The 12,897-nt window shown below is 43.0% G+C and overlaps 1 protein-coding gene across 1 annotated transcript in view; it reads right to left on the reverse strand.

Annotated features, from left to right (window-relative positions):
- Nucleotides 1–12,897, reverse strand: part of LRP6 (LDL receptor related protein 6) — a 591,871-nt gene that overhangs the window by 16,823 nt on the left and 562,151 nt on the right. The window contains exons 21-22 of the mRNA XM_069228018.1: nt 4,578–4,714; nt 443–540 (exon numbers count right to left, since the gene is read on the reverse strand). Coding sequence (XP_069084119.1) covers nt 443–540; nt 4,578–4,714 — 235 coding nt within the window. The remainder of the gene's footprint in view (nt 1–442; nt 541–4,577; nt 4,715–12,897) is intronic.

Below are 12,897 nucleotides of genomic sequence, written 5' to 3' on the forward strand. Positions count from 1 at the left end.
ATTCAACTACTCTGCTATGCAGGCCAAATATCAACATTTCACATCTACACACCAATCAATGTTTGGATTTGGAGACAATTCCACACAAAAATAAAAGCTTCGAGCCTTTATGTCACTGCTATGTAGATTCCCCATGCATGATGTACTCAATTTCTACCAACCACATACAATGGAAATAATGCAAGTGTTTGTGCCACTAGAACCATGGGCATGACACACCCCTATATAAAGCCACATGCAAAATTATTTCCTGCTAGCAGATAAAGGTATTGGTTTACTACTAACATCTCAAACGAAAATGAAATCATGACCTAAATTATCTTTCATACCTGGGAGAGAAAAGCTTCAATGTTAACCAAAAGTGAAATCCTTTAAAAAGAGAACAGCTCATCAGTGAGCCACATAGCAGCAATTTTTCTACTGAAGCCGATGGAAAAATTACCTGTATGATCTGTGAGTGGACGGACTGTTGGATGAGTAACCAAACTCCATAGTGTAATGGGAGCGCTCAGTGGCTGGCGATGGTGGTGGATTCAAAATCTTCACAAGAAAAAAGGTAAAATGCTTTTTAATTACTATAGCAGCAATATTAACAGAACTCTCAGTAACCATGCAAGCAAATTAAGTCCAAGAAGGTGTTTGGCAGAATGGCATCACACATTGAAAATGGATGTATGAACAGCATTATAATGGAAGTTTTGTTGGGGTGCTTCTCAATAGATTAGCAACTGTAATGTTTAGTTACAAGATAGTAGTGAGAGGTATTGTTCCCATAAGAAAAGAATTTCCTCAACCAACTAAAAAGCAACATTTTTCGATCTGTGCACCTCATTCATCATTAATTGCCCATGAAAGAACTTCACTAAGGTCAATCCCAATTCATATTCATTTGAACGCTGTAGAGGAGTCAAACTTGAAAACGAATTAAAATAAAATGTCTTTTTTTTTTTTTTTTTTAAATCTAATTAACCCTAAGATGTGACAGAAATTGCATAGAATGCAGGTAACCAAAAATACAGACACCTGTGACAGAATTGATGTGATACGTTTGCTACCCCCGGCAAGTGGAATATGAGGCGGAGCTATCTCCGCAATGGTCTGGTGGGACAGTAGCCTGCCAACCTCTCCATACCCCACTCGGGCATGCACAAGGTACGCGCCAGGCTAGGCTTGTAAGCAGTGGCCCAATGAGGCTCACTTGTCTAATGATGAGCGCCTCTAGAAGCCTTTGGTAGCGGGTCTTGGTGTGCCAACCCCTGTTCAAAAACTGCCCCCTTGGCCCTGGTGGAAAACCAGAAATATGCACCATTATGTCACCAACTCCTAACCCAGTTGTTATGGTGATCTGGAGTGAATGTACAGCATTGGGTGGATGGTTTCTATAGATTTTTCCTCATGGCAATATCTGGATTATAAGATTTGACCTATGGCTTTATTTGTGCAAAATTAGGAAATCAACAGCCAAACTAAAAACCCATGAAACTACAGATAAACACCAAGAAGAACCCTTTACAGCTAGAACATTACATATACATGCAACTCAGACCTGATATGCCCCTCTAATGGTGCTGTTGGTGGCTCCTCACAGCAAATGACATCAAGATGCACTATGTACAGAAAGTCCACCATTGCACATCAGACAACAGTTTTTAAAATATAGAGAGATGAAAGTTGTTACACAACCACCAATACCAGGCCTAGACACACTTTGTTCACCAAAGATATGGCAAATTATCTGCCAAAGTGAAGACTAAACATGCCCACTCGCAGACCTCTCTTATGCACATCATTCACCAACAGCTTACTGGACAGAACATGCCATCCAAAAACATACTTGTGTGCCAGATGCACATAACGAGAACATGTGTACTGGGGACAATGTCTGATATTCTTTGAGAGCAGTTGAGGAAAAACAGAAAGGAAAGCCACCAAAAAATCATACTAACATCACAAAACAGATTTTCTAATTTAAACACTGCCATTGAGTAAAAGGAAATAAATTACTTCAAATTAAATAGTCCTAAAATAGCCCAGTTTTATGACAATTATAAGTAGTCCTAAAACACACATCAGACTTTAAGTGCCTATATTCATAAGGAAAAAGTTGCAGACCTGGAACTTGTGTTGCGTGGAGCTGAGGTGCCCCTGCAGGAGGGGTTGGGGAGCTGGCAGTGGGGGAAAGGTGAATAGTGATGGACAGGAATCTGCCGGCGGATCTATCTTGCACTGCCCATCTCATAACAGACACCGACCTACAACCATACCCAACTGCCCAGAGGGGAGGTTGGAATAGCTCACCATCCTCTAGCATGTTATTCCCCCTGGACGGGGCCAGCGTGTATACAGCACTCAATAATTAAGCATCAAAGCTATGATTCAGAGTACACAGTTGCTGGATCACCACAAAGATCATGGGTGGTTGCATTTTGAGTACTGTTGCCTGTTTCTGACTGTCAGACGATCTAGCTGGTGCTATGATGCAGCAGACTAGCGTGCAGGGGCGTAGCATGGTGAGTAAGATTTATGGGCTTCAGATTCCCTAACAATTATGTTGACACAATGTTAAAATACATTATATGCCAACCAGGGTGCACAGGAGGGGCCTAAGGGACAGTGGAAAGTGATGAATGTGAAGTGGACGGGACACCAAGTGAGAGAAAGCACATTATTTTGTAAAATAACCAATATTTTGAAGTCTCTGCAAACGAAGGGAGAGTGTGAATGCTCGTTTTTGTCTGTGTGTGTAAAGTTTCCTAGTGATATCCAACAGACACTGCACCATACCCGACTGAGAACACTTGTACCCAACTATGCCCCACAAAGTACATTTATTGAGGGGTATAGCATCCCAAACAACACCCCCTGCAGTTGCATAGCAGAAGACCGCAGATACTGGCGAACAGTCTCCAAGAATTATGAATTTATATTATTTGTTACACCCTAGGATTTTTGCACTGAGGCAGGGTGTGCGTAGGACTGGTATCCTAGATAAACTGTCCACAGGAGACACTGCTTTTTAATCAACTCAAGGCTATGAGAAGATAACCGGTTAAAAATTATTTTTTTTGCTTATACCGATTTTCCAAAAGGTACAAAAACATTGCAGAATAATACAGAAATATCGCTGAATAAACATCAGACACATATTTGTATTTTATCCATATACATACCTAGTTGGACACAGGCCCACTTACTGACATGCAAAGTGGAATTCAGGTATGAAGTCATGAGCTATCTCAGGGTGGGCACTCGAAATACATACAAGGTGATACAGTGCAAGGCAGAACTACTATAGCACGCGTCCCATACTTTGTTAGAGGCTGGATCATCATTTACATTCAGTAAATAGTATTGAAGTGGCCAGATGTTTCTTAGGATGTTAAGTGGGGGCAGAGTGCCAGCATGAGTTTCAAGACATTCCAGGCAATAGGTCATACATTTGAGCAACGTCTTCCAGGTGGGAGTGCATTTGAGAACCATTGACATGTCACTCATTTTCACTAATAGGAGGAGCAGGGCTGTTAACCTCCATACTCCAGTAGAAACCCTATGAAAAAGGGCCAGAAGACACATTCAGAGGTCTGGGAAAATATATTAGAAAGTTAAGACAGCATCTCACATAAGTAGTTGTTTAGGCTAAGGCACATCCATGCTAAATGTGTGCAATAAGCCTCTGGCACATAGCAGCAAGATTCTGTCCCGTGTTTAGTTTTCATTAGGCTTCGAGAGAGGCAAGGAAAGCAAATCAATAGTAAGCAGTGATTGGGCTCCAAGTCCCCCTATGCTCTTGGTAAGCCATAATATGCCTTGCAACATATTGCGCATGCGCCATCAACCTAAAAAGATCTTTCTAGGAAGACACTTAAACTCAGTTGAAGCAGGCCTCTATGACAGGCATTTATTGGTGAGCTACAGTAAAGATAAAAAGTGAAGATGGTATATATTTAAAATAGACTAATCTGTTGAGATGTGACCAGAGCTCAAATGGATTAGCTTCACACACAATGTGCAATATATATTTAACAGATAGTCGCCTCTAGGGGTGGGGGCGGATCGAGGTGGGATGTGGAGGCAGCAAAGTCCTCACTATGCTCTCATTTCACCAATTTAAGGTTTTTTTCCCCAAAGTCTTTAAGCTACTTACATGTGCATGTTTATAGCCTCTTAGACTAACATTACATCTCAAGTTAAATGTTAAAATAGAACTTCCAGCCATGTGAATCCATGAAAGAGTCATTTAATATTGAGAATAAAAGATAGTTTGATGTAGGGAAACATGCTTGGGTTGTGTTTAATTTTACATAGTGTTTCTGAACGACCAAAAATGCATAATAATGGACAGAAATGTTCCTAATGTGGTCAGGGATCCTCCTTCTGAATGCAGAGGCGTTCCACCAAGCACATGACCTTAGACTTTAAAGCCATAAAGCAAACTGATGCATTTAAACTAATCACTAAAATGCAAACCACTCAAAATAAACAATACCTTAGTCATTCTATGGCACAAGATCACCTCTTAGTATCTTTTCTCCAAATGAAGATCAAAAATACAATACAGAAACATTCACATTACTTACTGGAGGGAAATAAGTGCCCTTGGTGCTTGAAGAGCTGCTAGAAGATGCTCCAGTTACATGTGCCCTGTCGTAGGGAGGTCCACTACTTCCACCCATAATGCTTAGTGAGCTGATCACAGATTTACCTCGAGACATTCCTACAAAATAGCAAACATATTGGAACTAAGTAAAACATCTGTTCTGTAAAGTGTAAACAGAATCTTCAACCAGAAACAGAAGGGGATAACAGTGTGAGAAAGTGTGGGAAAATTAGAGAGAGATTAGTAATGCAAGTTAACGAAATATGACTAAAAGGTGCAACCAATTTTCGCCTTTATAATGACATTATTGCAGTAACTCATTTACTTGGTTCTGACATTTGGAAGTCTCCCCACGTGTAAGTCCCTAGCATATGGTACCTAGGTACCCAGGGCATTGGGGTTCCAGGGGATCCCTATGGGCTGCAGCAGTTATTCTGCCACCCATAGGGAGCCCATGCAAAGGGTTCTGCAGGCCTGCCATTGCACTGTGCGTGAAACGGGTGCACGCCTCCGGTTTCACTGCACGTCACTGCACTAGGTCACTGTAAGTCACCTCTATAGTAGGTCCTCTCATCCCAGGGGCAGGGTGCAGGTACCGGTGTGTGAGGGCACACCCTGCACTAGCAGAGGTGCCACCACAAACTCCAGCTCCATTTCACTGGACTTTGTGAGTGCCGGGAAGCCATTTTACACATGTACTGGACATAGGTCACTACCTATGTCCAGATACATAATGGTAACTCCGAACCTGGGCATGTCTGGTATCAAACATGTCGGAATCATACCCCAATACTGTTGCAAGTATTGGAAGTATGATCCGATGCACTCTGGGGGATCCTTAGAGGACCCCCAGCAGTGCTACCACCAATCTTACACGGTTTTCCCGGGCAGCCCAGCTGCTGCCACCCCTTAGACGTGTTTCTGCCCTCCTGCTGTTTGACCTGATGAAGCCCAGGAAGGCAGAACAAAGGATTTCCTTTGGGAGAGGAGGTAACACCCTCAACCTTTGTAAATAGGTGGGACTGGCTTGGGAGGAGTAACCTCCCCAAGCCACTGGTTTTGCTTTGAAGGCCACATCTGGTGCCCTTTGTGCATAAACCAGTCCACACCGGTTAAGGGACCCCTCCCCCCCCAGTCCTTGCTTTCATGCCAAACTGGACAATGGAAAGGGGAGTAACTACGCCCCTGTCCATCACAAACCAGGGGTGGTGCCCAAAGCTCCTCCAGAGGGTTCCTGGGTTCTGCCACCTTGATTCCAAGGTTGGCAGGGAACTCTGCGAGCATCTGAGTGGCCAGGCTAGACAGGTGACATCGGAGGCACCCTCTGATAGGTAGTTACCTGGTTTGGTGACCGAGCTCTCATGGAAACTTCTATTCCTCACAATTATTCCACATCATTTCACCAGCACTTACATCTTATTATAATGCATTTCCAAATCCATTCTTTTTGCAAAACTTCCAGACCCCCACCAATTAGAGGGTCGCATCGACATGAGAGGTCCATATCCAGGAGATGTCGAGCACTGTGCTGATAATATGAACAATAATTAAGATGGTTTCCTCACGTCACTGGATATGATATAACTCCAGCACTGCTCTGGACTAAAAATACCAGAATTCCTTTCATGGCCACAAATTCACTGTGATCAAGACCGTAAAGGGAGAAATGAGTTAGTGGCAGTGGCTCTTTAAATACGACAGCTGATGTTAATTAAATTAAGCAAATTTAAACTCCCTGGAGTGCAGGGTCAGTTTTTGTTTGGAGATATATATGTCACTTACCCAGTGTACATCTGTTTGTGGCATGGTCCGCTGCAGATTCACATGCTATGCATACGTCTGCCATCTAGTGTTGGGCTCGGAGTGTTACAAGTTGTTTCTCTTCGAAGAAGTGTTTGAGTCACGGGATCGAGTGACTACTCTTCTTCGGCTCCATTGCGCATGGGCATTGACTCCATGATAGACTGTTTTCCCGCAGAGAGTAAGGTAGGAGTGAGAGTATAAAGAAAAGATGTCCATGTTAATGGAATATATATACATATGTACAAGTGTTTGTTTAACTTAAACGGCTCACATGCAGTTGGGAGGGTGCATGTGAATCTGCAGCGGAATATGCCACGAACAGATGTACACTGGGTAAGTGACATTTTCCGTTCAATGGCATGTGTAGTTGCAGATACACATGCTATGCATAGACAAGAAAGCAGTTATTCCTCCCATAAAAGCGGTGGTTAGTCTGTAGGAGTTGAAGTTGTTTGAAATAATGTTCTTAGTACAGCTTATCCTACTGTGGCTTGCTGTGCTGCTAAAACATCTACACAATAATGTTTAGTACATGTAAGTGGTGTTGACCAAGTAGCTGCTTTACATATTTCAGCCATTGGTATATTTCCTAAGAGGGCCAATGTAAAACCTTTCTTCCCTTTGGAATGTGCTTTAGGAGCAACTAAGAGTTGTCTTTTAGCTTTAAGGTAACATGTTTGGATGCATTTTACTATCCATCTTGCTAAACCTGGTTTTAAAATGAGGTTACCAGTATGAGGTTTTTAAAAAGCTACAAATAGCTGTTTAGTTTTACTGAATGGGTTTGTTCTATCTATGTAGTACATTAGAGCTCTTTTAATGCCTAATGTATGTAGAGCTCTTTCTGTCACGGAATCTGGCTGTGGTAAGAAGACTGGTAGTTTCACTGTTCGATTGATATGAAAAGGTGATACTGCTTTAGGAAGAAATTTAGGGTTAGTTCGTAGTACGACTATGTGTGTACTTGTATGAACGGTTCTTCAACAGTGAAAGCTTGAATTTCACTAACTCTGCGCAATGATGTAATTGCGACTAGGAAGGCAACCTTCCATGTTAAGAATTGCATTTGACATGAGTGCACTATGTTTAAATTCCACGAAGGAACTGGAGGTGTTCTGAGTGGAATGATGCATTTTAAGCCTTCCATGAAGGCTTTGATAACAGGTACTCTAAATAAAGAGCTGTGCTGTATATTTTGCAAATATGCGGAAATTGCATTGATATGTATTTTTATGGAAGAGAAGGCTAAATTTGATTTTTGGAAATGAAGTAAATAGCATACAATGTCTTGTATTGATGCTGAAAGAGGGGCAATTTGTTTAGATTGACAGAAATATCCCTATCTTTTCCATTTGTTAGCATAGCACTGTCTGGTAGTGGGTTTTCTTGCTTGCTTCATTACTTCCATACATTCAGTTGGTAGTTGTAAATACCCAAATTCTATGACCCCCAGGAGCAATATCGCTAGATTGAGTGTGTTGGGATTTGGGTGCCTGATCTGCCCTTTGTTTTGTGTCAACAGATCTGGTCTGTTTGGGAGTTTGGAGTGTGGTACTACTGACAGGTCTAGTAGTGTTGTGAACCACGGCTGATATGCCCACATTGGCGCTATGAGTATCAGATTGAGAGTGTTCTGGCGCAATTTGTTGACTAGAAATGGAATGAGTGGGAGAGGGGGGAAAAGCATAAGCAAATATCCATGACCAATTGATCCATAGAGCATTGCTCTTGGATAGGGGATGTGGGTATCTGGATGCAAATTTTCGGCATTTTGCATTTTCGCTGATGGCGAACAAATCCATGCCTGGTGTTCCCCATTGTTGAAAGTATTTTTGGAGTACTTGAGGGTGAATCTCCCACTTGTGTGTCTGTTGATGATTTCTGCTGAGAACATCCGCTAATTGGTTGTGTATCCCTGGAATGTATAGCGCTACGAGGTGAATTTGGTTGTGTATTGCCCATTTCCACATTTTTTGCGTTAGGAGGGAGAGTTGGGACGAATGTGTCCCTCCTTGTTTAAGTAATACATGGTGGTCATGTTGTTTGTTTTGATCAGGACGTTCTTGTGAATAAGGAGAGGCTGAAAAGCTTTGAGTGCTAAGAAGACAGCTAACAGTTCTAAGTGATTTATGTGTAGCTGTTTGTGTTGGGCATCCCATTGTCCTTGAATGTTGTGATTGTTGAGGGGAGCTCCCCAGCCAATCATTGATGCATCTGTTGTAATTATGGTCGGAGGCACAGGGTCTTGAAATGGCAACCCTTTGTTTAGATTTGTGGAATTCCACCACTGAAAGGACATGTATGTTTGGCGATCTATCAACACTAGATCTTGAAGTTGACCCTGTGCTTGTGACCATTGTTGTGCAAGGCACTGTTCCAAGGGCCGCATGTTTAGTCTTGCATGTGGAACAATTGCAATACATGATGCCATCATACCAAATACTTTCCTGACACATTTGACAGTGTACTGTTGACCTGTTTATTTGTGCCAAAATATTGTGGAATGCTTGTATTCTCTGCGTATTTGGACTTGCAAGCGCTTTTTGATTATTTAGTATTGCCCCTAAATACTTTTGTATTTCCGCAGGCTGTGGTTGTGACTTTTGGTAGTTTGAGAACCCTAGCATGTGCAGGGTTTGTATTACATAATGCGCATGGTTTTGACACTGCGTATGACTGTTTGATTTTATTAGCCAATCGTCTAGATATGGAAAGACATGTATGTGTTGTCTTCTTAGGTAGGCTGCAACTACCGCTAGGCACTTTGTGAATACCCTTGGAGCTGTTGTTATTCCAAAGGGTAACACTTTGAACTGATAGTTCTTTCCTTGAATGACAAATCTGAGATATTTTCTGTGCGCAGGACGGATGGGTATGTGAAAATACGCATCTTTGAGGTCTAATGTTGCCATGAAATCGTGTTGCTGAAGTAGTGGGATAAAATCCTGTAGGGTTACCATATGAAAATGTTCTAACAGGATGTAAAGATTGAGGGTTCTGAGATCTAATATTGGCCTTAAGGTGCCATCCTTTTTGGGAAGGAGGAAATACATTGAGTAAACTCCTGTCCCTACTTGATTTTGGGGCACAGCTTCTATTGCGTGTTTGAGTAATAGAGATTTGACTTCTTCCTGTAACAGAGTGATAGGGTCTGTGGACAGCCTGTGTGGTTTTGATGGAATGTTTGGTGGAGTTCGTATCAATTCTAGGCAATAGCCATTGCGGATAACTGATAATACCCAGTTGTCTGTGGTAATGTTTAGCCAATTGTTGTGGAACTTTGCAATCTTCCCCCCACAGAAAAGGTGCGGATTGGAAAGGAATGGTACAAGTCACTGTATACTTTGTTGTGAGGCTTGTTTTGGTGTTTGGTATTTTCCCCTGCCCCTTGGGTACTGGCCTCCATAAGTGCTTTTGAAACCACCTCGTTGGTATTGAGGTTGGTAGGCCGGCTTTGGTTGTGATGTGGATGCCTCTGCAGTTTGGGCTCTAAATCCACCTCTAAACTGGGGTTTACGAAAGGATCCCCTGTATTGTGTGGTGTATAGTGCACCCATGGCTTATGCGGTGTCTGAATCCTTACGCATTTTTTCTATAGCAGTGTCTACCTCTGGGCCGAAAAGCTGTTTTTGGTTGAATGACATATTCAACACTGCCTGTTGGATTTCAGGTTTGAATCCCGAGGACCTAAGCCCTGCATGTCTCCTTATGGTTACAGCAGTGTTGATGGTTCTGGCTGCTGTACCTGCAGAGTCTAGGGCCGACCTAATTTGATTGTTAGTGATGGCTTGCCCTTCCTCCACTATCTGTCGTGCCCTCTTTTGTTGTTCTTTGGGAAGATGCTGGATTATATCTTTCATCTCGTCCCAGTGGGCCCTGTCATATCTAGCCAACAACGCCTGTGAATTGGCTATTCTCTATTGATTGGCTGCCTGAGATGCCACCCTTTTCCCTGCAGCATCAAACTTCCTACTCTCTTTGGTGAGGGTGCATCACCTGACAACTGCAAGTTTGCCCTCTTCCTGGCAGCGCTTACCACTACTGAGTCTGGAGGTAGTTGTTGGGTAATATAGACAGGATCGGAAGGAGGTGGCTTATATTTCTTCTCTACCCTAGGAGTAGTTATTTTAGCCTTTATAGGCTCGCTAAATATTTGGTCACCATGTTTTAGCATGCCGGGGAGCATAGGAAGCGACTGATATGTTGCATGCGTGGAGGAGTGTGTATTAAATAAGAAATCATCCTGTAATGGCTCAGTATGCATGGTGACATTATGATATGTTGCCGCACTAGCTATTACTTGAGTGTAGCCTGTACTATGCTCTCGTGGTGAAAGTTTAGGATAGCAATATGGGTTATTGTCTGGAATGGGGTCTCAATCAAAGATCCCATGGGTCCACATTGTCCTGCTGTGAATCAAATGAGTGCAATGGTGACTACATAGGTGTAGGACTGATAGGAGGAGAGATATGTAGATGTGGAGAGTGAGGAGGTGACTGAGGAGGAGAAAACTGAGGAGGTGGATGTCTCTCCTTTGTTTTTGGCACTTTAGCTGGAGGCTGTGTAGTGTCCAACTCCTCCTGAAAGGCTAATATCCTCCTTGGTTTTGGAGGAGGTGCAGTTAAAATTCTGCCAGTTTTTTTATGGATGTGAATCCTGGCTTGCCTTTCCTCCTTTGCTTCCATGATTGGTTGCATTTGTGAGTCCTCCTCAGTAGATTATTGGCTTTCTCTAAGTGCTTTTGAAAGTTCATGCTCCTCAGTATAACTAGGTTTTTTCGGCTCCAAAGCTGGCTTCTTCGGTATCGAAAAAGATGGGGTTGAGGATGGTCTCGGCTCCGAAAATGATTTTCAAGATTTAGACTCCGAAGAGCGGTGTTTGCTAGCATTGGAGACGGAGTTTCGTCTCGAGTCCGATGTCTTCGGAGAGGTGGCCTTCTTCGGTGTCGAGCTGGTGGGTTGGTCAGCGAGCGTTTTCTTTCGGGTCGAGCCATGGCCTTCCGGCAGTGACATCCCCAAGGCCGTATGTTTGGGCTTCGATGACACAGGAGCAGCCGTACTCATGTGCTGTCCTGCCGTGACCAGTCTGTCCTTCTCAGAATCCTGGTCGGAGTCGGATCCTCGAACGAAGACTGCAAGCTGCATGATTTCATCCTCTTCAATGTCGAGATGTTCGATGCTCTTTGATGCCATCTCGAGTCTCCGTGCCTTTCTGTCCCGCAGTGTCTTTTTCTACCGGAAGGATATGCAGGCCTCGCAATTTTCTTCCCGATGGTCAGTGGAAAGGCAGAGATTACAGACGAGGTGTTGGTCAATATAAGGGAATTTAGCCTGGCACCGAGGACAGAATTGGAATGGAGTCCGATCCATGAGGCTTCCACGCGGTCAGCCCGACCAGGCCCGAGTTAGGTGCGCGTGCCCCCCGAAGGGTGAGTAAAGATGTTTGTTTCGACAGTACGGAAGTGTTGATCGAAGGTGTAACGCAATTGAAAACAATACAGACGAGAAATGAAGAGTTTAAGCTTTTCCGAATCGAACTATCAGAGCGAAAGGTAACACGGCAGAACCCGATGGCGGAAAGAAAACAATCTAACATGGAGTCGATGCCCACGCGCAATGGAGCCGAAGAGGAGGAGTCACTCAATCCCGTGACTCGAAAACACTTCTTCGAAGAAAAACACTCCGAGCCCAACACGAGATGGCAGACTTATGCATAGCATGTGTATCTGCAGCTACACATGCCATCGAACATATATACAGATGGAAAATGTCACTTACCTAGTGTACAGTTAGCACTGCTTGCCCAACACTGGCTTGTTGTCTAGATATGACATCCACACAGTAATGCTTTGTGAATGTATGTGGTGTGGACCATGTGCCAGCTTTGCATATATCTGCCATTGATATATTTCCTAAGAATACCACAGAGGCACCCTTTTTTCTAGTGGAATGTGCTTTTGGAGTTATTAATATTTGCATTTTTGCCTTAAGGTAGCATGTTTGAATACATCTTACAATCCATCTAGCTAATCTTTGTTTTGAAATGAGGTTGTTGGAAAGCAACAAAAAGCTGTTTAGGTTTCTTAAAATCCTTTGTTCTGTCTACATAATTCATCAAAGCTCTTTTAAGGTCAAGAATGTGTAGAGCTCTTTCAGCAGTAGAGTCTGGCTGTGTAAAGATGACTGGCAATTCCACGGACTGATTAATGTGAAAAGGTGAAACCACTGTAGGCAAGAATTTTGGGTTTGTCCTAAGTACTACTTTGTGTACTTGGAAGAAGGGTTCCTCTAGAATAAATGCTTGAATTTCACTTACTCTTTGTAAGAAGCTGGCTTTGTATATACTATCTAAAAATGAGAGTTAGTGTGCACAGAAACCAGGGGTTCCTCAAGAAGCTTGACAGAGGCAATAATAGATAATACTAATACTCTATTTGAGGTAGCGTGGTCGAGCAGTTAGGCTTATCAGAGGGTAGTGTTAAGCATTTGTTGCACACA

This window comes from Pleurodeles waltl, chromosome 4_1 (genome assembly GCF_031143425.1).
Source record: "Pleurodeles waltl isolate 20211129_DDA chromosome 4_1, aPleWal1.hap1.20221129, whole genome shotgun sequence".
Lineage (NCBI taxonomy): Eukaryota > Metazoa > Chordata > Amphibia > Caudata > Salamandridae > Pleurodeles > Pleurodeles waltl.